Genomic DNA, 27,991 nt, shown 5'->3' on the forward strand with positions numbered 1-27,991 from the left:
GCTAATATTTTTATTATTTTCCAGCTGATTCAGTATCCATAGGCATCTTTAATGTCAAGAATAATGTTACCTTTACACATTGACTGCAAACTTTGATTATTGAGATAATGTTCAGATCTTTAAAAATGTTCAATTTGTTTTGCATTCTTTCTTTTTACAGGGCTCTATGGAGCAAGTCAGTTCTCATTTCTTGGAGCAGACGCTTGACAAGAAGCTGATGTCAGATCTAAGGGTAACTTGAATTCTCAGTTGTATAAACTGGGTTTCTGGAACTAACATTAATGTAACACTATATGCCAAGTTGATATTGATTTAATTTTGCAGCCCATGCATTTGTTAAATTAATGTAGGATGATTAGATTACATTTAATTTAAAATCTTGGTAACTTGAACCAAATTAAAAGTTACTTCATTAAATTTTAAATTATTATGATGAAATACTTTGCACAAGTTGTGTTCTACAGAGAAGAACCAGTATTAATTTTCCTTTTTTTAGAAATTGTTAAGGTCTGGTCTTATATTTTGAGATTGTGACATCTGAGGACTGCTTTTCAGTAGCAGTTCCCGTGGAAGAGTGAATACATTCTTTCTCTGAACTGTAACAAAATGGCTCTATGGAATGCCTTCATGCTTTTACTGCAGCAGTTCTCTGACATATTTGCCAGAACCCAATATGAGTCTGAGAATATGATATGTTCATTTATTGTCAATATCTTTATTTATTTTTATTTTTTTGTTAACTCTCACCGGAGGGTTTTTTTTCCATTGATTTTTAAAGAGAGTTGAAGTGGGGAGGAGGGAGGACATCCGATGTGAGAGAGACACATCAATTGGTTGTGCTCCTCATGTGCCCCAACCATGGATGGTATTGAACCTACAACCCAGTAACATGCCCTTGACCAGGAATCGAACCTGCGACCCTTTGGTGTAGTTTGCCCAGCTCTTTTTTCTTATGCATGTTTTAAACAGTGTATGCAGATAGTTTTGTAAGTCTATTTTTTACATTTGCCACAGTATCATATGTTTTTTTTCACATTGCTAACTTTATACTTAGCATTTTTATTGATTGCATAATATCCTGTTAAGTAAACGTATCATCATGGTTAAGAACCCTATACTTCATCATTATACATTTAGATCCTTCTAGTTTTTCCATCCTAATAAAACACATAAAGAATATTATCTTCTGCATACTAGCTCTTTTCTTCCTTTGAGTTATTTGGTAACATAAGATAAATTCTAAGGAATGGTTTAAGAGTTGATATGAAATATTGCCATATGGCTTTCCTGAATGGCATTGCCTTCATTTGAGTAAGTGATTAGATGTTCTTTTGTATTCTGGGGTAGAAGTATAAAGAAGGATATGCTCATGATGAATGGTGAGGGATGGGTGATCCAAAGGTTTCTAAGACACATCACAAGGTACAAACTTTCCTACTGGGTCTGACCCATATCCCTGTAGGCTCAAGTGCTGTATTTCATCAGTGCCATGAGGATGTGGAGTCACACCAATAATGTTCAAAAGAGGCAAATTATAAAGTATTTATGATAAGTGTCATAACTCTCAAGTGGACTGAATATTTACTTTTGTAACCAGTATGTTCCCCATTAAGCATTCGGTGCAGAAAATGAATTTACTAGAACCGTGGTTGGCAAACTGCGGCTCTCGAGCCACATGCGGCTCTTTGGCCCCTTGAGTGTGGCTCTTCCACAAAATACCACGGCCTGGGCGAGTCTATTTTGAAGAATTGGCATTAGAAGAAGTTTAAGTTTAAAAAATTTGGCTCTCAAAAGAAATTTCAATTGTTGTACTGTTGATATTTGGCTCTGTTGACTAATGAGTTTGCCGACTACTGTACTAGAAGGTTGCTTGGGAGCACAGTATTGCTCAAATAGAACAGGTGTTGTCAAATGGAGACTTCTTCTGGGACTGAAAAGTTTTTTTCCTAGGGCAAGTGTATTATCTACCCGGCATGGTGCTTAGAGGGATACTGCCATTGTTTACCTCTCTGGTTCTCTTTCCTATGTTGTCATTGCAAACATGAACACCTGTCTGATCAACACACTTTTTCACTGTCTTTAATAAGGTTACTATCTTTAATAAAGTTACTATCAGCAGTGATAGACCTGTGAGCCTTTGGTCTTTAAGTTGAATTTGCATTTCTCTACTGTGGTCTATTGAGTATTTTTATTTTTTGCAAGTTAACTTGAGAGAGCAGTCTTATTTCTGCCTACAGTGTTTTCAGGGTGCATCTTATTGTTCCTTCTTGAACCTCCTGCAAGTGGTAATTGTTGTTGTCCTCTACAGAGGAAACGCACTGCACACGAGCGTGCCAAGGAACTTTATAGTTCAGGGGAGTTTTCCAGCGGCAGGAAGTGGGGAGATGATGCTCCCAAGGAAGAAGTAGATACAGGGGCTGTGAACTTGATCCAGTCAGGAGCTTGTGGAGCTTTTGTTCATGGATTGGAAGATGAAATGTATGGTAAGTATCCTATATAATAAAGAGCTAATGTACTAATTAGACTGGACTGTGGAATGACCTTCCGGATTGACCAGTGGGTGGGGGCGGGCCTAGCGAGCCTCTAGGCACCCCCCACTTCCGCAGAGGCGGTGGGAGAGGGGGCTGCGCGGTGCCGGTGCCTCTGCAGAGGCAGGACGGGGCATGACCGAGGAGCCTCAACCTCCCAAGGCCCCTCTGGCCAGCCCCCTCCACCAGTGGGCGGAGGGTGGGGCCAGCGCTAAGGAGCAGCAAGCCCAGCTTCTGGTTGAGCTGCACTCCTCCCCCTCTTTCCGCCTCGCTCAGCCAGAAGCTGGGCTCACGGCTGGCCAGTGTAGTAACAGTGGTGGGAGCCTCTCCCGCCTCCACGGCAGGCGGGCTGTAAGGAGTGAGTGGACCTGGACTGTGAGAGCTCCCAACTGCGAGAGGGATGACTGAGTGCTGCTTAAGCCTGATCCCCGGGGGGACCGGGCCTAAGCCAACAAGCAGACATCCCCCAAGGGGTACCATATTACGAGAGGGGCAGGCTGGGTTGAGGGACACACCCCCTCCAGTGTACGAATGTCATGCACTGAGCCTCTAGTGCAGGGGTCCTCAAACTTTTTAAACAGGGGGCCGGTTCACTGTCCCTCAGACTGTTGGAGGGCTGGACTATAGTTTAAAAAAAAAACTATGAACAAATTCCTATGTGCACTGCGGGCCCGGGATGAGTCGGCTGCTAAGCAGGACAGGCAGCGGCACCCGGCGGGCCGGATAAATGTCCTCGGTGGGTGGACCCCTGCTCTAGTGACTACATAATAACAATGCTCATTTACTGAGTGACTGCTATGTGTAAGGCATTGTACTGATTGATATGCACACAATGTCTCATTTGGTCTTTACAGTCAAAGTGTACCTTTTTTTTTTATAGATCCTCACCAGAGGACATACTTGGGGACAGAGACGTTGATGTGAGAGAGAAACATTAGAGAGAGAGAGAGAGAGAGAGAGAGAGACGTTGATGTGAGAGAGAAACATTGATCTGTTGCCTTTGGTACACTCCCGATGGGATCAAACCAGCAACCTAGGTTGTTCCCTGACTGGGAATTGAACCAGCAACCTTTTGGGGCATGGGAGGATGCTTAACTATCTGAGCCACTCTGGCTGGGCTACTACTATTTTAACTTTAGAGACAGATGAGATTGAAATCCAGTTGGTAAGATACAGTGGTTAAGAACACGGACTTCAGCCCTAACCGGTTTGGCTCAGTGGATAGAGCGTCGGCATGCGGACTGAAAGGTCCCAGGTTCGATTCTGGTCAAGGGTATTTACCTTTGTTGCAGGCACATCCCCAGTAGGATGTGTGTAAGAGGCAGCTGATCGATGTTTCTCTCTCATCAATGTTCCTAACTCTCTATCACTCTCCCTTCCTCTCTGTAAAAAAATCAATAAAATGTATTTTTAAAAAAAGAAGCTTCTTTAAAACAAAACAATAAAAAGAGCATGGACTTCAGCCAATCTTGGTTCAAATTCTGACATTTTTATAAAACAAGCTTAATAGTGTTTCTGAATAGTGAGAATTAAATAAGATTATATATACACTAGGCGCCTGGTGCACGAATTCATGCACCTTGAAAGGAACTGTGGGCCATGAGGCTACGGTGGGCACAGGGGCGGATCTTGGCCTATCCTCTCTACCCACACCTGGCCCCTCCTGCCGTGGCCCCTGGTCCCCTGTCTGCTGGCAGGGGGAGGTGGAGAAGCCCTGAGGGGAGATTGAGGCCTGCCAGCAGCCCCCACCCTGCTCCCTCAGTGCCTGGGAACAGAAGCCCTGCACCTGCTGCCGCGGCTGCCGGTCACTGTCTTTGAGGTGATCAGTGCTGGGCCGGCACCGGCAGCGGGTGCAAGTGCTGGGCAGGACCGCGGTCCATGGGGCCAATGCCCGCCATGTTCTGCACGTACTCCCTGGTGGTCAGCGCACATCATAGTGAGCGGTTAAACTCCTGGTCGAACACCCACCTGACGGGACAATTTGCATATTAGGTTTTTATATGCTATATAATAAAGAGGTAACATACAAATTAACCCTCACGCCCTCACAAGTTGGCTGCCTACGACCAGGCCGGCAGGGGTGTTAGTGAGGGACGACCAAACGACTGAACAAGCAGGCTGCGTGGGGTGACCAGGCCGGCGGGGGGGTGGGCCTGTGAGGGGTGACCAGCCTGGCAGGGGGGGTCTTTGGGGGTGACCAGGCTGGCTGGGGGGGGGGCAGTAAGGGGTGACCAAGCTGGTAGGAAGGTCAGTTAGGAGCGACCAGGCTGGCAGGGAGGGGGCAGTTGGGGGCAACCAGGCTGGCGGCGGGGGGCAGTAAGGGGTGACCAAGCTGGTGGGGGGGGCAGTTAGGAGCAACCAGGCTGGCAGGGAGGGGGCAGTTGGGGGCAACCTGGCCGGCAGCGGGGGCAGTTAGGGGCAATCAGGCTGGCACGCAGAGGCAGTGAGGGGCAATCCAGCTGGCAGGGGGTGCAGTTAGGGGTGACCAGGCAGGCAGGCAGGCAGGTGAGCGATTAGGAGCCAGCGGTCCAGGATTGTGAGAGGGATGTCCGACTGCCGGTTTAGGCCCAATCCCCAGGATCAGGCCTAAACTGGCAGTTGGACATTCCCCAAGGGGTTCCAGATTGGAGAGAGTGCAGTCTGGGTTGCGTGGACACCCCTCCCCATGCACGAATTTCATGCACCAGGCCTCTAGTATATAGATAAAACACTTGGCACAATTCATGACCCATTTATAGTAAGCACTTAATATATTGGTAGTAAAATTTTATGTTATTGATACTGATAACAATAATAACTTGTTATTAGTCACCACACTAGTAAGAGACAGAAGCAAGATTTAAACCCAGATAATGTCTAACCTCTAAGCCTTTGTATGAATAAAGAGTGTTGCAGCCTGGCTGGTGTGGTTCAGTGGTTGAGTGCTGACCTATGGACCAGGAAGTCATGGTTCAATTCCAGGTCAGGACATATGCCTGGGTTGTGGACTTGATTTCTAGTAGGTGGTGTGCAGGAGGCAGCTGATCAATGATTTTCTCTCATCATTGATGTTTCTATCTCTCTCCCTGTCCCTTCTTCTCTGAAATCAATCAAAATGTGTCTTTTTTAAAAGTGTTACACCTTAATTTTAAAAAAATATTATCACTGGCAGTTGAATTCTAGATTAATAGGTGTTCTATAGTTTTCTGATTTGTATAGTTTCTGTTAAGAAATCTATTGTCTTTTTTGTTTTTCAGAGAGAGATAGATTTGTTGTTCCACTTATTTATACATTCAATGGTCGATTCTTTTATATATGTATATTTTTTATTGATTTCAGAGAAGAAGGGAGAGGGAGAGATAAACAACAGTGATGAAAGAGTATCATTGATCGGCTACCTCGTGCACGCCCCCTACTGGGGATCAAGCATGCAACCTGGGCATGTGCCATGACTAGGAATTGAATCATGACCTCCTGGTTCATAGGTTGATGCTCAGCCACTGAGCCACACCAGCTGGGCTCATTGGTTGATTCTTGTATGTACCTTAATTGAGGGGTTGAGTCCATAACCTTGGCATATTGGGACGGTGCTCTAATCAAATGAGTTAACTGGCCAGGGCAAGAAAATTACTTTTGAAAGACAATGTTTTATTAGTAGATGTAAGAATTGGGTTATTCTATACAATTAGCTGCAAGGTTTTCTGTATATGTAGAAATTAGTTTAAACTACCTCTTCTTTTTCTTGTTCTTTATGAACTTGATAAATGAATTATAATAGAAAAGTATTAGATAATAAGGAAGTCCAGTTATTAAAACCCGTTTTATCCTAAGACAAGTAACTAGAATCCATTTTGTTTCTACTAGCATTCTTTAGATTCTACATTTTAATTTCATCACTGTTAATGTTTATGTGGTTTAGTTCTGCAGTTTTCAATGTCACTAAGGTTTAATTAAAGGAACTTGTCCTAGCCAGTTTGACTCAGTGGATAGAGTGTTGGCCTGGGGACTGAAGGGTCCCAGGTTCGATTCCGGTCAAGGGCATGTACCTCCCCAGCCCTGGTTGGGGCACATGCAGGAGGCAACCAATCAATGTGTCTCTCCCCCTCCCTTCCACTCTTTAAAAATCAATGGAAAAATATCCTCAGGTGAGGATTAACAAAAGCAAACAAATAAAAATAAATAAGTCAAGGGACTAATTTTGGAAAGTGAGTAGATCATTTCATGAGCTGTAACCTCTAGTTTCACCCATACTTTTAATCTTCTAGTTGTTGCATTTCCTCCCTTCTTTCTGGGCCTTTGTACATGTGGTTCCTCTGCTTAGAAAGATCTTTTTTCTTTCTTTTGGCCTAGCAGTTTCTTCAGGCATTGTTTAAGGGGTCATTTATTCCATAAACCTGCCTCTGAAACTATTGAATGGGCTTTGTGCCTCTTCTGCATTTTCTTCCCTTTTTAATACATTTTTATTGATTTCAGAAAGGAAGGGAGAGGGAGAGAGATAGAAACATCAATGATAAGAGAGAATCATTGATCAGCTGCCTCCTGCACACCTCCTACTGAGGATCAAGCCCGCAACCTGGGCATATGCCCTTGATTGGAATCGAACCCAGGACCTTTCAGTCCGCAGGCTGACTCTCTATCCATTGAGCCAAACTAGCTAGAGCTCTTGTGCATTTTCTTATACACCCTGCACTTTTCCATTATACCATTCATCATGCTGTAGCGCAATTAACTAATTATTCTTGCAGGTAGGCTCTGGGAGAAGTCTTGTTGTCTTTGTAAAACTTCGGTATTCAGCACAAGGCTAGTAAATAGCAAAGCCAGAATCTAATTACACATGTTCATACACCAGAGAAACAGTCTTTTTTTTTTTTTTTAATGATATTTATTCTTTTTTAAAAAATTGATTTTTAGCGAGAGAGGAAGGGAGAGAGAGAAACATTACTGAGAGAGAGAAACATCGATCCTGCACTAGGGATCCTGCCCGCAACCCAGGCATGTTTCCTGACGGGAATAGATATGGCATCCTATTGGTGAATATGTTGATGCTCAACCACTGAGCCACACTGGCCGGGTGAAACAGTTCCCCCCCAACCCCCAACATAGCAAATTCCTTTTCTCTACCCTGGATCCTTAAGGAGACTGTAATATACTTTCAGCACTCCAAAAAGTTCAGTAGAAATTATCATTTACCTGCCTGTAGTGAGGCAGTACATGCAAAGTAAAACAAGTTTTCACTTTGTGTTTTCAAGTTTTTGCTTGAAATTTTATCATCTTTGGTCTCATGCTGATAGGAGTTTCTGTGTGATTCCTCTGATAGAGTTGCAAGAGTTACACATGAATCAATGTGGTATAATAGATAAAGCCCTGGGAAGAAAAGCCAGCAATTAACATATTTAGGTCCATTTCTGGCTTGCTTTGTAATTAGCAATTTCACATTTAAATTACATTTTTTGTGAAGTGGAGCAAATTCTTCCCTTCTCATTAGAAGGAGGAATTCATAACTACCAAGAAAAATCTGACTCATCTCCCTTATGTGTATTAACTCTGCTTTTTAAAGTGTCTAGAAACATTTCTTATACAAAAACAACTTATATTTGTTTTAACCACAATTTGAGTGGTTTTCTTTTCTTTTTTGAAACTGTACATTGTGTTGCAGAGCCATGGGGGAACCACTGGAACAAAACAAGCATCTCTAAAAGTCTTGTGAGCATTGTCTGTAGCTTACTGAACTCTGTATCCCGGCACTTAGCACAGAGCCTGGCATGTCCTACACGTTCAGGAAACATTGTGAGTGAATGAACGAAGGGCTTCCTAGATTCAGTTACTTCACTGTTACATGTTCTGAGCATTCCAAGAGTAGAGGACATGGGTCTATTTTCAAGGTGCTTACAAGACCTTGCGATAGCTAATGTTGAGCTTTTAACATATGCCAGGCAGTGTGTTATGTGCCTTACTTACATTATGTCATTCAGTCATCCTAACTACTCTGTAAGGAAATATCTCCATTGAACAGGTGAGAAAATTGAGGCGCTAAAGTTCACCTCCAAGTTTGTGGAGGGATTATTCTTCACAATTCACTGTGAGATCCCTATCATTCCAGAGCATCTACCTTTAACCACTATATAATGGTAGTCTATATAACAACAGACCTGGGTACTAGTCTTATCTCTCCTCTCACTCACTTTGAGGCAAGTTAATGCACTTTGTTGAATCTTATCTCTAAAATGAGAATAATGGTATCTAGCCTGTTTTAATAAAATATTATTTTGGCTGCCTTTTTAAAAAAAAACAATACTGTAGTTGGAATACTGAGGTAAATAAAAACTTAGTTTTCAAGAAATTCAGTTAATGGAGACAGATGTGTGACTTGATCACAAATCTGCACAGTCAAGATCTAAACCTTAGTCCCTGTGACACCAACGTTCATGTTCTTAGGTTGGAGTGAAAGTGGAAGCTGAACCTGTGAGCTTGGAGATCTTCCAGAGTTTGTAGGGTGAGAGGAGTAGAAAGCAAAAGACAGAACTGAATGAGAAGGAATCCTTGGATTTTTTTCCATGGCTCTTAATTTGATACGCAGTTGTATTTGTCTCCTTTTGTCTAGAGGTCCGCATTGCTGCTGTGGAGGCTCTCTGCATGTTGGCCCAGTCTTCATCCTCTTTTGCTGAGAAGTGCCTTGATTTCCTGGTTGACATGTTTAATGACGAAATTGAGGAAGTACGTCTACAGTCCATACATACCATGAGAAAAATCTCCAACAATATCACCCTCCGAGAGGATCAGCTAGACACTATCCTGGGTGTATTAGAGGTGAGCAGTCACAGTTTGTTACTCATTTCTTCATCAGTACTTATGGGACACCACTTTTTTATTTTTAACCAAGCATTCTGCTAGGTTTTGGTGATACGATAAAGTACAGGTAGCACAGTTCTGCCTTCTCATCACACAATTCCACCAAGATGGAGGAGACTGATGTTAAACAGGAAATTCGAATAAAGCTTAGTGTTGCCGTGATCAGGAAAGGACAGGGCTCCCTGGGAATACAGAGAGTATCTAACCTGAATTGTCTAAGGTAAGGTTGGGAGGATAGGGAAGAAAGAAGGAATATAATGGACACTTGAAGGAGGAGTAGAACTTAAAGAGGCATTTTCTAAGGAAGGAGTAGCACTGATGGAAGAGTACAAGAGTACCAAACAGAAGGAATAATGTCTAAAGATCCAGAGGTAAGAGTGGGTGTGATATAGTCAATGAATTCATTGTAATTGCAGCATAGAGTTGAAGAGATGGAGGAGAGGAGGGAAGCGGCTATAGATAAGGCAGGGACTAAATAATGAAGAATTATTCTCAGCCTTTGATTTAATTCTTCTAGTGAGTCATAGGCTATTACAGCAGGAAGGGATCTTAGGGGTCAGTTTATTGAGCCCTGGAGTTTTACAGGAAAAAGGTATTTGTTTGTTACATAGCTAGTGCTTGGCTATGCCAGGATATAAACAGATTTGCCTCCCAGGAGTGGTTCTTGGATTATTTTTGTAAAGTGTCTGGATTTTATTTGTAAGTACTGATGTTTTTCAAGATATTAGTAAATTTAATTTGGTCTCTGGCTTTCTTTTCTTTTCTTTTTTCAGATATTGTGAAAGTGATAGTAATTTGATATTTAGTCATTAGCACTTGCTACAGATTTCTGCTGCATAAACAGACTGACTGGATTCTTTGATTTTGAAGTTCTCTATTCTCTATTATTCTTTCAGTTTTTTAGTACTTCTATTAAGATTTTTCCTGAGTTATCTTTATCATTTTTCATGGTTTTTCCCTAAGAAGATAAATTTATAGACTGTAGATTATTCTTCATGGATGGTCTCTATAATGTGCTCCTCCTTTTCTTTTCAGCTTTCTCCCCCATCATTTCTCACCTTGAACTTTATGCAGTAGTCACTTCACTAATCATCATGCTTTTCTTCACTATTTTGCCTTCACTGTAGTTTTTCCCCCTCTGCCTACAAAATTGCTACTTTTCACCTAGTAGACTAGCTTATTCCCAGGATCTACTTTAGGCAACATATCTGGGAAGCCTTCCCTGACTAACCCCCCACCTCCCACGTGGGCTAAATAGCACTTCTCTGTATTTTTATAACACCCTGTTATATTTATCAGTATGTTTCCAGCTTTTAAATTCTTTTTTCTTAAATAAATATTTATTGATTTTAGAGAGGAAGGGAGAGGGAGCGAGAGATAGAAACATCAATGATGAGAGAAAATCATCGATTGGCTGCCTCCTGCACGCCCTACACTGGGGGTCAAGCCCATAACCAGGCATGTACCCTGACCAGGAATTGAACCGTGACCTACTAGTGACCTCCTGGTTCATAGGTCAGTGCCCAACCATTGTGTCACACCGACCAGGCTGTTGGTGACCTTTTTTAATCATTTTAGTGAGGTTGAGCAAGAAATGGGGAGGAAAGAGGTCACTTGCCTGACATCATCTTGTACTGCTCTCTTTGTTTTTTTTGTGTGTGTGGTTTTTTAAAATATTTTATTGGTTTTTTACAGAGAGGAAAGGAGAGGGATAGAGAGATAGAAACATTGATGAGAGAGAAACATCGATCAGCTGCCTCCTGCACACCTCCTACTGGGGATGTGCCCACAACCAAGGTACATTCCCTTGACCAGAATCGAACCTGGGACCTTTCAGTCCGCATGCCGACGCTCTATCCACTGAGCCAAACCGGTTAGGGCTGCTCTCTTTGTTTACTCTGCACTAGCTACATGGTTTCCTTGCTATTTTTCAAACATGCTTTCACCACATGGCCTTTATGTGTGCTGTTCCCTTTGATTATCTGGTGTTAAATGCTCCACCTAATGCAGCACTCTTTCCCTTAACCTGCTTTATAGTTTCTTTGTAATACTTAAGACTATCTGACCTATGTATATTGTCTTTGCATTAGAATGAAGCTCCTGAGAGCAGGGATTTGATATTAATTACTGCTGTATCTACAGCATTTGGTACATAATAGGAGCTTGATAAATGTTTGGCTGTTTACTAAGTGCTCAGTAAATGTAGAATGTATAAACAAATGAATGAACAAATGAATTCTTCAAATCTCAGTTCATATGTCACTTCTGTCTTCTCAACTACCAGCCTCTTCCAGAAAATTGAGACTTTCGGTCCTATACTGTCATTGTAACTTATGCATTTCTCCATAACACCTAATTCATAGTGACTGCTAATATTAATACTATCTTTTTTTTAAAGGATTCATCCAGAGATATTAGGGAGGCTCTTCATGAACTCTTATGCTGTGCTAATGTTTCAACCAAAGAAGGGATTCATCTTGCACTGGTGGAGCTGCTGAAAAATTTAGCCAAGTACCCTACTGATAGGGACTCCATATGGAAGTAAGGAATTTTTTGTGCATTTGCTCACTGAGTCAAATAACATGGTAAATATACAGTCTTGATATTATTCACTAGAGGCCCAGTGCATGAAATGCATGCACAGGTAGGGTCCCTAGCGGCTGTCGGCCAGGACCTCACTTCCCCTGGTTGCCTGGGCCTCCCTTCCCGTGGTTGGCTTCCCATGGTTGGCCAGCCAGCCTCGCCCCCTAGTCGAACTCCTGGTCGAGGGGACAATTTGCATATTAGGCTTTTGTTACATGATTGGATCATCATAGATTGAGGATACAGCTGTCCATTTTGCCTTAAATTTACAAACCTGATTCAACTTAACTCTCAGGAGTCTGATTCCTAAATGGAATATTTTATTTTAGATTATTTATTCATTTGTCCATCCATCCACCTAGCAAATATATGCCTGCTATGTGCTTCCTGTGTGCCAAACTCTGTGGTAAGTGTTGGAAGTACAGAGGTGAGCTAATTAGATTTCCTTTTTCTCCTGTATAGTGTTAATCACTGCTTTGTCTAGTTTGGATTTTGTATAGGATCACAACTATCATTGTAAAGATTAGAGGCAGGGCCAGTACTTGGTCTGCAGATTGAAAATCTCAATCATTTTTCCCCTTGATTACCTCTAGCTTTATTGACTAGAAAACCAAACTGTTAACACTGTTCATGAATTGCTGTTTGAAGAACTACTTGCTTACATTTAATATAAGTATTAAATGAGTGTGCTTCCCTTCCATTCTCTCTAAAAATCAATGGAGAAAATATGCTTGGGTGAGGATTACCAACAGCAAAAAAAAGTGTGTGCTCCACATATATAAATAAGCTTATGTGATGAGATCATGCCAACTGTGTAGTTTCTTGATTTCCAGAAAAATTTGTTACTAAGAGTAGAAAAATGGTCAAATCAGGTACTTAGGAGAATGTTTTCATTCTTCCAAGAATAAAAGATACATTAAAAATTTAAAATACTGCCCTAGCCATTTTGGCTCAGTGGATAGAGCATGGGCCTGCAAGCTGAAAGGGCCCAGGTTTGATTCCAGTCAAGGGCACATGCCCGGGTTGTGGGCTTGATCCCCAGTGGGGTACTTGCAAGAGGCAGCCAATTCATGATTCTCTCTCATCGTGGATGTTTCTAGCTCTCTCTCCCTCTTCCTTCCTCTCTGAAATCAATAAAAATATATATTTTAAAAAAAATACCAACCTGGCCAGTGTGGCTCAGTGGTTGAGTGTCAACCTATGAACCAGGAGGTCACAGTTCGATTCCTGGTCAGGGTACATGCCTGGGTAGGGGCTCGATCCCCAGTAGGGGGCATGTAGCTGATCAATGATTCTCTCTCATCATTGATGTTTCTATCTCTCTTTTTTCCTCTCTAAAATCAATAAAAAATATTTTTAAAAAAAATATCAGAGAGGTCTTGTTCTAGGTAACACTTTTTTTTTTTTAGTCCTCACCTAAGGATATTTTTCCATTGATTTTTTTAGAGAAAATGGAAAGCAGTGGGAGAGAGAGAGACAAAGAGAGAGAGAGAGAGAGAGAGAGAGAGAAACATCGATGTGAGACACATCGATTGGTTGTCTCCCGCACGTGCCCCGATCAGGGCCAGGGATCGAACCTGCAACCTAGATACATGCCCTTGACCAAAATTGAACCCAGGACCCTTCAGTCTGTAGGTCGACACTCTATCCACTGAGCCAAACCAGTGAGACCTAGGTAACATTTTTGATATCTGGTTATTTGTTTTGCTGTTTCTTCATGTTTGTTCAGTCCATTTCAGCTCAATTTGATATACATATACTGATTGTCTTCAAGAAGCACTCAATCATTTGGTGTGTGGGGTGAGGTAGGGAGAAACACCTATGTCAGTATCTGTACTTTTTTGGGGACACAGAAGGAATCTATTCTGCTTGATGGAAGGGATTGTTATATAGTGTTTAGCTGTTCATTCTTCTTGCCTTAAAATAAGATTTGTGGTTATTTGGTTCGCCCAGAATATTTCTGTTAAGACTGTCTTTATTGATGTTTGTAGACAGAAAACTTTTTCCCCTTAAAGTGCTCCAAAAGATTTTGAAGTGACCTAATTATCACTTGATTTTTTTTCATCTCTTCTCATGAATGGTGATGCAAGCGAATGCAGGTTCCTCTGTCTGCCACAATGAAAGACAAACTCTTGAGACAGGTGCTGGTGAAAAAGGAAAAATGTTTCTTTGAATGCCGGCATCTTGAATGGGGGACTTTTCCAATCCTCCAAAAGCCACCTTAATAATCTCAATGCAGGCAGAGGTTTTTATAAAGATGGAGATGGAAAGCGTAACAAAGAGATCGGGGAGGGGAATGGGAAGCGCAGCTCTGAAAAGGGGATCATTGGAAAGGGCGAGGGGCTGAGGGACTGGGAATATGTCACTTCTCAAGCTTGCTCCCCTCATTTTGGAACTTTCTTCAAACAAGAATTTGTAGATTTACTGTGGACACCTGTGGGTCTTCATGGCTGGTGCCAAGCAGCCCTTTCTCCCCTGGAACTTCTTTAAGCTGTAAAAAAGGGTATATAAAGAATGAAAACACAGGGCTTTATTTACACACTTCAAGAAAACAGAGGGGTGGCTGCAGCCTTGAGAAAAGGTAAAATACACAGCCTTTATCCCTTAACTGAAATGTTAAGTCAAGGTTACAGTGGTTTATTTAAAATATAAAAAAAGAATGTGATAAAAGAGTGAAGGAATAATCACAGTGGCATATTTTTAAGACACTGCTAAAGATAGGTACATAAATGAAAGTGTTGAAGGACATGTTTGTTGTGTTTATATACCTTTAGTGTATTAATAACAAATGAATATTGAACACATGTTATAACCCAGTCACTGTATTAGGTGCTGTGGAGATTAAAAAGTGGATTCATCTCAGCCCTAGCCGGTTTGGCTCAGTGGATAGAGTGTCAGCCTGCGGACTGAAGGGTCCCGGGTTTGATTCTGGTCAAAGGCACGTACCTTGGTTGCAGGCTCCTCCCTAGCCCGGCCCCTCCTAAATGTGTTATTTAGGAAGTCAAAAGCCTCTGCCTGCATTGAGATTATTAAGATGGCTTTTGGAGGACTGGAAACACATGCAGGAGGCAACCAGTTGATGTGTTTCTCTCACATCGATGTTTCTCTGTCTTTCCCTCTTTCTTCCACTCTCCCTAAAAATCAATGGAAAAATATCCTGGGGTGAAGATTAACAACAACAAAAACACAACAAAATTGGATTCATCTCAGAAACATAGCCTTCAAAATAGCTGGTAGGGAAAGAAGAAAGAAATGTGTAGATAGGGTGGTGGATGAGATAGTAAAACATATTACAGGTCAGACTTGAAGTCTAGTTTTAGAGAGACCCAGATACTTAGGGATCTCTGAGGGGACCCAATTAATAACTCTTGTATTCTCCACCTGAGATCTGAATAGAAAGAGTTAAAATAAAAGAGTGGCACCTGTAAGCCAAACTGCAACCTTTACAAAGTCCCTTAGGCCAGTGGTCGGCAAACTCATTAGTCAACAGAGCCAAATATCAACAGTACAACAATTGAAATTTCTTTTGAGAGCCAAATTTTTTAAGCTTAAACTTCTTCTAACGCCACTTCTTCAAAATTGACTCGCCCAGGCCGTGGTATTTTGTGGAAGAGCCACACTCAAGGGGCCAAAGAGCCGCATGTGGCTCAAGAGCCGCAGTTTGCCGACCATGGCCTTAGGCATAGCGAGTAAAAGCCCTGAGAGAGGTCAGAAAATTAGTGAAGTAAGTTGTTTCCACATAAAAGGAAAAACAGGACTAGGGAAAAGTTTACTAACCATGTCAAGTGTTTTAAATGTGATGTCTTTCATATCCCATATATCCATGAATTCGTTAATGGTGTTTGTTTTCTTTCTTTTGCCAGTCTGCCTATTCTCCAGTCCCTGGTGAAGTCTATCTCCTTTGTGATACTCTCTTATTATAGTAATTTCTTCTACCTTTGATAGGTAGAAAGCAGACTATCATTCATTTGATAGTTCATTACTTTGTGTTAGTCATGTTTGCCTCAGCTGGATCATAAACTCATTGAGAACAGAAATGAAGATTTATATTTATTTTCAATTCATCACACCTTCTAAACCAGAACTTAACAAATAAAAAATAATAAAAATGCATAATTATTAGCACACATGTAGTTCTTTTTTTAAAAAAATATATTCTTATTGATTTTTGGAGAGGAAGGGAGAGGAATAGAAAGATAGAAGCATCAATCAGCTGCCTCCTGCATGCCCCACACTGGGGACCCAGCAACCCAGGCATGTGCCGACTGGGAATCAAACCAGCGACCTCTGGGTTCATGGGTTGACACTCAACCACTAGGCCATACTTGCAGTTCTTGATAGTTTATAAAGGACCTTAATGTAGTCATAATAGTTAACTGATAGCCAATGAATAGCTAATTAATAGTCAATTGAGTTCTTACTTTATGACAGACTAGTGGCCCAGTGTACGGGTTCGTGTACTGGTGGGGTCCCTTGGCTTGCCTGTGGGGATTGGGGCAAAACTGGCTCTCTGATATCCCCTGAGGGACCCCACTGGTGCACGATAGAAGTCAGGGAGGGACTGTGGGAGGGCTCCAGGGCGTGTCCGGCCCGTTTCGCCCAGTCCGGATCAGCCAGACCCCAGCAGCAAGCTAATCTGCCAGTCGGAGCATCTGCCCCCTGGTGGTCAGTGTACGTTCATAGCGACTAATCAAAAGGTTGAACGAACTGTCGGACACTTCGCATATTAGGCTTTTATTATATAAGATACCTAAGAAGCTCTCCAGCAGACTTCCATTCACCAGATCTGGATTAGTTGATCACTTGAAAATGAGTCACTGGAAAATATGGATGGAGTTGCCATGATGGGTTTAGACCAGTTGTGGTTGAGCCCTTGGGCTGGGCCTGCCTTCTCTGAGCACTTTGCTATCTACCTTATATCTGAGTAAAATCAGGGTTTTCTTGGCAAGGAAGATGGGGGAAATAGTTGTTAAATAAGCAGTAGTAATATCTGCTATAGCAGCTCTTTTGTCTTCAAAATAACCAAATTTTTAGACAAATTAACTGAGTTTTAGAATAATTGAATGACTTTTCTGAAGTCATAGAAGTAGCAAAACTAGGTGGTTCAGAATTTGTAATTCTGAATCAGCCTTTCTGATTCTAAATCCTGGTACTTTGAATAGCAATTGAATGACTTGTTTGAAGTTATAGAAGTAGAAAAACTAGGTGGTTGAGAATTTGTAATTCTGAATCAGGCTTTCTGATTCTAAATCCTAGTACTTTGAAAAGCATTTATTAACTTACTAATGTGGGTTCTCATTTTGTTTATTTCAGATGCCTGAAGTTTCTGGGAAGTCGACATCCAACCCTGGTGCTTCCCTTGGTTCCAGAGCTCCTGAGCACCCACCCATTTTTTGACACAGCTGAACCAGACATGGATGATCCAGCATGTATCCTCTGTGCTTAGGACAGACACTACTGACTTGGCAGGGAATTCTAGCATCTCCTGTGGTGTAGCTTAGGTGGTTTGAGTTTTATTTTTTCATTTCTTTTAGGTAAGAGTATATCCTGAGGTAGACTAACCTGGAGGTTATTCTCAGCTTTCTTTCTTGTTTTCACAGTGATTGCCCCTTGCCATTTAATACAAATAATTTTTTATACCATTTATTGAACACCTGCTGTATGCCACATACCGTTTAAATGTTTTATACATTGTATCAATGACCTTCCAAACAACCGTGGAAGGAGGTATTATTTCCAGCTTAGAGATGAGAAAACTGAAGCTCAGAGAGGCTAAGTAACTCCCCAAACATTAAATCCGGGATTTGCAGTCAGCTACCTTTGGTTTAAAGCCTATGGACTTTCCCCTATGTCTTATTGCATGTTTAATTTGATATGCAGCCTGAATGAGTGGATGCAGCTGAGCTACTATGCCTCTGATACAAGTTCAATGGGTTTGTGATTGCCATGGACAGCATGCCGTGCAATTGGATTATTTTCCAGTCATGGTAATATATTTACATTAGTGCATTCATGCTCTCCCATGGTTCTTTTCACTCTGTGCAAGACCATTGGTGAAGTTTAGTGATTTTATTTGAGCCCTCTCGCAATCCGGGACCCCTCAGGGGATGTTGGAGAGCCAGTTTCAACCCAATCCCTGCAGGCTAGGCCAAGGGACCCCACTGGTGCACGAATCCGTGCACCGGGCCTCTAGTAAAAATATATTTAAAATATTAAAAAACAACACACAAACATTTTTAAAAGCCTATTAAAGTACTTTTCTGGGGGGTAGTTGGAGGATTGTGTTATTTAGGAAATGTGTTTGGCTGTAACAGAGATTACCTCCAAATGTAACTTAAATAAATTATGATTTTTATTTATTTTTAATGTAAAAGAAGGTGGAGGTAAGCAGTCTGGCACTGGCATAGCAGCTGCACATTATTCCTGGTGATCCAGGCTCTTGTATCTTTCTGTTGTGCCATTTTCAGTTGCCTGTGATTATTGCTAGAGCTCCAATCATCAGGTTCAGGTTCTAGGTAGGAAGTTAGAGGATATTTGGAATAAAATGAGTATTCTATTAGTAAGGAAAAAGAGATGAGTGGATATTGTATAAGCAAATAGCAAGAACTGCCATAGGGGTACATACAGAAGATGGGAAGTTATATTTATCTTTTACTTTAAATTTGTGATTTTTCTCTGTTATAAAATTAATATACATAGAAAGAAAATCCCCCAAAATAGAAAGAAGAAACTTTGTAGTTAACATCCAAAGTTCTACTATCCAAAGAAATCAACTGTTAATATGGTGGTGAATTTTTTTTTTTTTTTTAAATCTTAGGGTTGGGATTTTTCTGTTAGTTTATTTTTTAAAATATATATATTTCATCAACAAATATTTGATAATAGATAGCTGTCATATCTTCTGTATTTTAGAGTCTGCTTTTTTCATGTGTGACAAAATGCTTATGATACAATGTATAAATTCTTTATAAGCATAATTTTTAATGATTGTATAATACTCCATCAAGAAAATGAAGTGTAAGTTGTACAGTTATTCTCCTAGTTTGGGATATTTAAGTTATTTCTGATTATTTGCTATTATAAATGCTTCTGTGCTATCTTATTTACTTAAAATAGATTTGAGAAGTGGAATTATTCAACATTCATAAGACCCTTATTATCTAGTAACAAATTATTATCCAAAGCGATTGTGCCAGTATATACTTGAGTAGCCAATGTACCAAAAATTTCCATTTATTAATATTCTCAATAGCATCAGGCATTATTATTATTATTATTATTATTATTATTATTATTATGATTACTAGAGGCCCAGTGCACGAATTCATGCACGAGTGGGGTCCCTCAGCTTGGCTGGCGATCAGGGCCTATCGGGGCTGGCTGGCCAGGGGGAGGGACTGCGGGAGGTTGGCCAGCCATAGGAGGTTGGCTGTGGGAGCACACTGACCACCAGGGAGCAACTCCTGTGTTGAGCGTCTTCCCCCTGGTGGTCAGTGTGCATCATAATTGGTCGACTGGTCGTTCGGTTGCTTAGGCTTTTATATATATAGACTAGTGGCCCGGTGCACGAAATTCGTGCTTGGGGGGGTTGTCTCTCAGCCCAGCCGGCACCCTCTTTAATCTGGGACCCCTCAATGGATGTCCTACTGCCGGTTTACAGGGATCAGGCCTAAACCGGACATCTCTCTTGCAATCTGGGACTGCTGGCTCCTAACCGCTCACCTGCCTGCCTGCCTGATTTCCCCTAACCACTCTGCCTGCTGGCCTGCTCGCCCCTAAATGCCCCCCCCCACTAGCCTGATCACCCCCAACTGCCCCCCCTGCTGGCCTGCTTGCCCCCACCTCCCCTCCCCACTGGCCTGCTTGTCCCCAACTGCCCCCCTGCTGGCCTGCTCACCCCAAACTGCCACCCCCACTGTCCTAATCACCCCCAACTGACCCCCACTGACAGCCTGCTTGCCTTCAACTGGCCCCTGTGCTGGTCTACTCACCCCCAACTGTGCCCCCCCCCCCGGCCTGATCACCCCCAATGGCCCCCCCCCCCACCAGCCTGATCACCCACAACTGCCCTTTCCTCTTGGCCTCTAACCGCCTCTACCTCGGCCCCACCACCATGGCTTTGTCCAGAAGAACATCCGGAAGGTCTTCTGGAAGGTCTCCCAGTCTAATTAACATATTACCCTTTTATTAGTATAGATAGAGGCCTGGTGCATGGGTGGGGGCCGGCTGGTTTGCCCTGAAGGGTGTCTTGGATCAGGGTGGGGGTTCCCTTGGGGCATGGGGCAGCCTGGGCGAAGGGCCTGTGGTGGTTTGCAGGCCGACCATGCCCCCATGGGGTGAGGATCCCCACTGGGGGGCGTGGCCAGACTGGGTGAGGGGCTGAAGGCTGTTTTCAAGCTGGCCACACCCCCTTCAGGATGGGGGTTCCTGCTGGGGTGCCTGGCCAGCCTGGGTGAGGGGCTGATGGCTGTTTGCAGGCTGGCCATGCCTCCCAGTGGGGACCCTCATGCCATGGGTCACACACCCATGGGGGTGCGATCAGCCTGGGTAAGGGGCTGAGGACCGTTTTCAGGCTGGCCATGCCCCCTGGCGACCCAGGCTCCCAGCCTCTCCTTTTTTTATCCAGCCCTTCCTTCAGCGGTGGCCAGGGCAGGCGGGAAGCTTGACTTCCTCTGTCGCCGGGGACAACCCAAGCCTCCTTCTCGCTCCAGCTCCATGGCCGCCTCCATCTTTGTTGGGTTAATTTGCATACTCACTCCTGATTGGCTGGTGGGCATAGTGGAGGGATGGTCAATTTGCATGTTTCTCTTTTATTAGTGTAGGGTTTTTTTTGTTGCTATCTTGAAGTTTTTCTCTTATTTTGCCAATTTCTTATTTTTTATTGTTTGCTTGTTTATTTTTTTAATCTTTATTGTTGAAAGTATTACATGGGTCCTTCTTTTTCTCCCACTAACCTCTTCCAGCCCTCTCCTACTCCTTTTGCCCCCCAGGCCCTCACCACAGGCATTATTTTTTAAAACCTTTGGTAATTGGGATAATATGGAATAGGATAATCTCTCTGTTTGAATTTGCATTTCTGTATTAGAAAATTGTAGTCACTTAGTGGGAATTTTGGGGGCCGGAAGTGGGGACACTAGATTCTGGCCAAACTCAAACCTTTTGTACCTCCAGGCTTACTTAACTCACTCATCCATCAGACATTGCAGTTTTGGTTCTTATCTTCAATGCTGCTAAAAGCTGTCCAACAATGCCAGCATTGTTCTCGGATCATACCTTCAGGCACTATGCCTACCTCCGGGACAGTCTTTCTCACCTTGTTCCTGCCTTGAGGGTATGTTGGAAAAACATCTTTTGTCCTTGTTTTTGGTTTTTGGTCCTTTGTGGTTATTAAATAGTAGAAAACGGACTATATTCTCTGAAAAAGGATTCATTCATGCTCTTTCTCTCATGAGCTCTATCCCATTGTTTTGTACTTTTGCTTCTTACCTTTTAAAAACGATTCATTTTTTAAATGACCTTAGGTTATTGGTTATGTTATATCAGACTCAGTTGGTTAGAGCATCAGACTGATACACCAAGGTTGCAGGTCCTGGTCAGGGCACATACAAGAATCAGCCAATGAAGCATAAATAAATGGAACAACAAACTGATGTTTCTCTCTCTCCAAAATCTATACTAATAAAAGCATAATATGCTAATTAGACCAGACATCCTTCCAGACGAAGCCGAGGATGCGAGGGAAGCCCAGGTCCCAGGTGCCTGCTGTGGCCGGAGGAAAGCCGGGGTGCCTGCCTGTGGCCAGATGGAAGCCTGGGTCCAGGGTGCCGGAGGGAAGCTGGTGCTGGTAGCCGGGGGAAGGAAGGCCTACTCTTGCACGAATTTCGTGCATCGGGCCTCTAGTCTAGTAGTCAGCAAACTCATTAGTCAACAGAGCCAAATATCAACAGTACAATGATTGAAATTTCTTTTGAGAGCCAAATTTTTTAAACTTAAACTTCTTCTAATGCCATTTCTTCAAAATAGACTTGCCCAGGCCGTGGTATTTTCTGGGAGAGCCACACTCAAGGGGCCAAAGAGCTGCATGTGGCTCGCGAGCTGCAATTTGCCGACCATGGCTCTAGTCCAGGGGTGGGCAAACTTTTTAACTCGAGGGCCACAATGGGTTCTTAAACTGGACCGGAGGGCCGGAACAAAAGCATGGATGGAGTGTTTGTGTGAACTAATATAAATTCAAAGTAAAGGAGCGGAGGGGAGAGCAAGAGAACCCTCTGCTCTTTCGGCTCCGTGGGCCGAGTAGAACAGCCGAACGGGCCGGATCCGGCCCATGGGCCGTAGTTTGCCCACGGCTGCTCTAGTCAATAAATAAATAAGGAAAAAAAATTTTTAATTAGGCCAAATTAAAGCTGGACTTAATGCAGTAAATAGTTTGGTCTTGATTTGGCTCTGATAAAAATGAGAGTGATTTTAAATAAATAAATAAATACATAAAATGTGGGAACATTAATTTTTAGTTCTATTTCTTTGGTTAGCCCATTTATTTCAGTTAGCAATGGAAAATAATAGTATACCATTCTCTTTTTCTCCTTGCAGCTTGTGGATATTTCGTTTCCTCTCTTTCCCTTTCTCCCACTGAAGCTAGGGAAGGGGAGAAAGGTTATTTATAGAATCCCCTAGCTTTTTGTTCCTTTTACTTTATTTGGCTCACTTTTTTTTTTTTTGGATATTTTGTGTTTTGAAAGGTTTGTAACCTGACTATGTTTGCTTAGTTATCAGGTAGAAAACTTGTGTCATCAGCTGTTTCCGCCAATATCACACCTCATGAGGATCCTTCCCATCAGTTCCTGCAGCAGAGCCTTGAAAGGGTGTACAGTCTTCAGCACCTGGACCCTCAGGGAACCCAGGAGCTGCTAGAGTTCACCATCAGGTGAGATAATTGTCCCTTTCCTTTGAAGTTAGCATTTTTGTTCTGCTCTGCTTGACTGTTTTGACTTCCAGTGTTGGTTACAGGCTAGTTTTTCTGACTCTATAGGCCAGTACTCACACATGGTTTTATGATCTCTTTATATTTGGATTAGGTTGGGGTTTGAGCATATTATATACAAAGAAAAACTCTTTCTGTACATGACCAGATTGATGATTAGTACAAAACTAGAAAGAGTTACAAAGAAGCTGTTTTTATCTGTTCCTTTCCTTGTATATTATTTAGGATAAGTGGTGGAAAATGCGAAATAACAATAGTTTAAACAGGAGAAAAGGCTAATTCTTTCTCATAGACAGGACAGAGTTGAGATGGTCATCAGGGGCCTAGGCCTAAAGCTCCAAACTCTATCTCCTCTGTATTCCTGCAGGAAAAAGGAAAAAAACAGGAGAACAGCATTATTTTCTACCCTTACCCCTTTTAAAGACACTTCCCCAAAGTTGCATGTTTTAATTTTACTTGCATCCTATTGACTAGATTTTGAGATACATGGCCATATCTAGCTGCAAGGAGCTCAGAAATGCAGTCTTTATTCTGGGTGCCCAGTGCTTTGTTAACATTTGGTGACTCTGTTACTCAGGAGGAAGGGAAGGATATTGGGGAACAACCAGAAGACTCTGCCAATCTTATTAGAATGTCCTGAATGTTATGAAAATAATTGAAACCCATTTGTCTTTAGCAAGAACAATACCCATCTGCTTTTGTAAATAAGGTTTGATTGAAACACAACCACACTTTTAGGTACTGCCTACAGCTGCTTTCATGCTATAATGGCAGATTTGAGTAGTTGTCACAGAGACTGCATGGCCTGCAAAGCCTAGAATATTTACTCTTTGACCCTTTATAGAAAAAGGCTGCTGACTCTGAAATGATGGCTTAGTCACATTTAGAGCCACTATCTGAAGTTGTTAGCCCTGAGCTTAGAAAAATAAGCTCCACTTCTTGACTCAACCCTATCTAAATAAACATAGGTTTTGTCCTTGACAGTTTTTTAAATCCTGTTAGCACTAAAGGAAGTACAAAATGCACAAAAGTAAGCTAATATCAGTTGGCTATAAGTAGGTGCTCAGTAAACACCCTTTGATTTGAGTGATCCTCATGATCTGGGTCTTATGAGGTGGTAGTCCTGCTGGGTGTCTGGCTGGTCAGACCACTGTTCTAGTGCTGTGGTCAGTACTGGGAACTATGTTTCTAACCTGAGTGTATTCTGAGAGGATGGCCAGAATGGTGTAAGATTCAGAAAGGAAAGCAAGTGGTGCCATACTTATTGATGACCTATGATGTTTTACAAACATTGCAGGTAGATGTTGTTCCCAGGTCACAGAGAAAAAATGGAAATTTGGTGAAGTGAAGCAATTTACTAGGAAGTAGCAGAACCAGGATTTAAACCTAGTTTTGTTTGATTCTAAAATTGATTTTCTATGATAGGCAGCAGTAAAGGAGATTCCTGAATCAAGTGGAGAATAACTCAGATGACCCCTAGAATTTTTAGAAACTTATAGGAACAGGCAAAAGTAGGTTTACAGTTGTAATACAAGTAAATAATACAATATAAAATAATACAAGAATTAGCTCTGTGTTTTGCATACTCACAACTGTAACCCTACTTATTCCCTGTGTACTGCTTTTAAATCAATTAGTTACCTACAAGGGAGCTCCCATAAGACTATCAGCTGATTTCTCAACAGAAAGTTTGCAGGGCAGAAGGGATTAGCAAGAAATATTCAGAGTGATGAAAAACAAAGACATACAACCAAGATTACCCAACAAAGCTATCATTTAGAATCGAAGGCCATATAAAGAGCTTCCAAGACAAGAAAAAGCTAAAAGAGTTCATGACCACCAAACCAGTATTACATAAATGTTAAAAGGTCTTCTTTAAAAAGTAAATAAGCCCTATCCGGTTTGGTTCAGTGGATAGAGCGTCAGCCTGCAGACTGAAAGGTCCCAGGTCCGATTCTGGTCAAGGGCATGTACCTTGGTTGCAGGCACATTATCTGTAGGAGTTGTGCAGGAGGTGGCTGATTGATGTTTCTCTCTCATTGATGTTTCTAACTCTCTATCCTTCTCTCTTCCTCTCTGTAAAAAATCAATAAAATATATTTTAAAAAAAGTAAATAAAAAAGATAAAAATATGAATAATAAAATGGTAATAAATACATATCTATCAGTAATCGAATCTAAAAAACAAAATAAATGAATAAGCAGAACAGAAACAGATTCATAGATACAAAGAACATTTTGATGTTTTCCAGATGGGAGAGGGTTTGGGGGATGAGTGAAGATGGTGAAGGGATTAAGAAGTACAAGTTGGTTGTTATATAATAGTCATGGGGATCTAAAGTATAGTGTGAGGGATATACTGTAGTCAATAATTTTGTGGTAACTATGTATGGTGTCAGGTGGGTGTGGGATTTATCAGGATGGTCACTATAATGTCTGATCACTGGGTTGTACAACTGAAACTAATATAATATTGTATGTTAAGTATAATAAAAAAATTTGTTGTTGTTGTTAATCTTTACCCTAGGATATTTTTCCATTGATTTTTAGAGTGGAAGGGAAGGGGAGAGACAGAGTGAGAGAAATACCAATGTGAGACACATCTATTGGTTGCCTCCCGCACACCCCAGCCGGGAATAGGGCCTGCAAAAGAGGTACATGCCCTTGACCAGAATCGAACCCCAGGACCCTTCAGTCTGCGGGTCGATGCTCTATCCACTCAGCCAAACTGGCTAGGATGAAAAAAAAATATTTTTTATAAAAAGAAAAGAAATACATTCTTTCCTTAGGAGAATTTTAAAAAATACCAACCCTAAAAGCCATGGGATTTCTTGATTAAATTTTTAAAATCCTCCTTTTGCTGTGCATCGTTTCATGTCTCCAAGAAACAGTACCTGTTTTATAGCCTAGAAAGTAGTCCAGTAATTAAAGAGGTGAAAATGAAATGTTTGTAGTTTGTAATCATCTGAGTGCAAGAATGAAGATAGCTTTTGAAAAATTATCAGCATTTTGTATTCATTTTGCATTTTCTAACATTCGTTGTTATTCCACCAAACTACTAAGAGACATTAATTGTAAATTTGATATTTAGAGATTGAAAGAAGTGTTTAGTAATAAACATTTGATTTACACATCTAGTCTTCTTTACTATCTTTAAGCAGTGATTTCAAAATGAATGAATTCTGCTGCTTGTGTGAACTTTTTTAAAAGTTTTTTTCCTTTCTATTGAATTTATTGGGGTTATGTTGATTAATAAGATTATATAGGTTTAAGGTGTACAGTTCTATAATACATAACTGTATATTGTATTATGTTCACCACCCCAAGTCATGTCTCTTCCCATTACCATTTACCACTCCCCTTTCCCTCTCCTGCCTCCATCCACTCCCTTTTTCTTCTGATAATGACCATGTTGATATCCATCTATGAGGGTGTTTTGTTTTTTGTTTTGTTTTGTTTTGTTTTGTCTTGCTTAATCCCTTTACCTTTATTGCCCAGCCCACTCCCCCAACCCCCTGCTTCTGACAGCTATGAACCAGTTTCTATTTTGGGGTTTTTGGTTGTTTGATTATTTTGTTCATTAGATGCCACATATTAAGTGAAATCATATGGTACTTGTCTTTCTCTGACTGGCTTATTTCACTTAGTGTAATACTCTCCAAGTCCATTCATGCTGTTGCAAAGGCAAGATTTCCTTCTTTCTTTATGGCTGAGTAGTATTCCATTCTGTAGATATACCACAGCTTTTTTTATCTACTTATCTATTGATGGGCATTTGGGTTGCTTTCATATCTTGGGTATTGTAAATAATGCAATGAACATAGAGGTGCATACATTCTTTTGAATCACTGTTTTCGGTTTCTTCAGATAAATCCTCGGAAATGGAATTACTGGTTCATAAGGTAGTTCCATTTTTAATTTTTTGAAATTAAAAATACTGCTTTCCACAGTGGCTACACCAATCTGGATTCCCACCAATAGTGCATGAGGGTTTCCCTTTCTCTACATTCTTACTAACGCTTGTTGTTTGTTGATTTATTGATGATAGCCATTCTGACAGGTATGAGGTAGTATCCCATTGTGCTTTCAATTTGCATTTTTCTGATGATTAGTGACAATGAGCACTTTTTTCTATTGGCCATCTGTGTGTCCTGTTTGGAAAAGTGTTTATTCAGATCCTTTGCTCATTTTTTAATTGGATTGATTGTTTTTATGCCCGGGTTGTGGGCTCAATCTCTGGTGGGGGGACATGTGGGAGGTGGCCAGTCTTTGTTTCTCTCTCATGGATGTTTCTCTCTCACTCTCTTCCTTCCTCTTTCTCAAAAAGAAAAAAAAAAAAAAAAAAAGGAGTTGCCCTAACTGGTTTGGCTCAGTGGATAGAGCGTCAGCCTGCAGACTCAAGGGTCCCAGGTTTGATTCTGGTCAAGGGCGTGTACCTTGGTTGTGGGCACATCCCCAGTGGGGAGTGTGCCGGAGGCAGCTGATCGATGTTTCTTTCTCATCGATGTTTCTAGCTCTCTATTCCTCTCCCTTTCTCTCTGTAAAAAGTTAATAAAATATATTTTTTAAAAACGAGTTGTATAAATTCTATTATTGGCAAATATGTTCTTCCATTCAGTGGGTGGTCTTTTCATTTTTGGAGGGTTTCCTTTGCTGTGCAAAACCTTTTTAGTTTGATGTAGTCCCGTTTGTTTATTTTTTTCTTACCTAAGGAGATATGTCAGAAAAAATGGTGCTGCATGAAATGTTAGAGATTTTACTGCCTATCTTTTCTTCTAGGATTTTTGTGGTTTCGAGTCTAACATTTAATTATTTAATTCATATTGAGTTTGTTCTTGTATATGGTGTAAAAGGGTAGTCTAGTTTCATTTTTTTCACATATCTGTACAGTTTTCCCAACACTAATTATTGAATAGACTGCCTTTACCCCATTGTATTTTCATGCCTCCTTTGTCAAATATTAATTGACCATAAATGCGTGGGTTTATTTCTGGGCTCTTTATTCTGTTCCATTGATCTGTATGTCTGTTTTTATGTCCAAACCATGCTGTTTTGATTACTTTTGCTTGCA

General features: G+C 41.4%; 1 protein-coding gene across 2 annotated transcripts in view; it reads left to right on the forward strand.

The window, feature by feature from the left end:
* Nucleotides 1-27,991, forward strand: part of INTS4 (integrator complex subunit 4) — a 99,370-nt gene that overhangs the window by 35,542 nt on the left and 35,837 nt on the right. For both annotated transcript variants that reach the window (XM_080641793.1, XM_080641792.1), the window contains exons 9-15: nt 161-232; nt 2,309-2,483; nt 9,109-9,314; nt 11,755-11,897; nt 17,253-17,368; nt 21,137-21,270; nt 22,706-22,863. In XM_080641793.1, the coding sequence (XP_080497919.1) occupies nt 161-232; nt 2,309-2,483; nt 9,109-9,314; nt 11,755-11,897; nt 17,253-17,368; nt 21,137-21,270; nt 22,706-22,863 (1,004 nt within the window). The remainder of the gene's footprint in view (nt 1-160; nt 233-2,308; nt 2,484-9,108; nt 9,315-11,754; nt 11,898-17,252; nt 17,369-21,136; nt 21,271-22,705; nt 22,864-27,991) is intronic.

This window comes from Plecotus auritus (genome assembly GCF_963455305.1).
Source record: "Plecotus auritus genome assembly, chromosome: 9".
NCBI lineage: Eukaryota > Metazoa > Chordata > Mammalia > Chiroptera > Vespertilionidae > Plecotus > Plecotus auritus.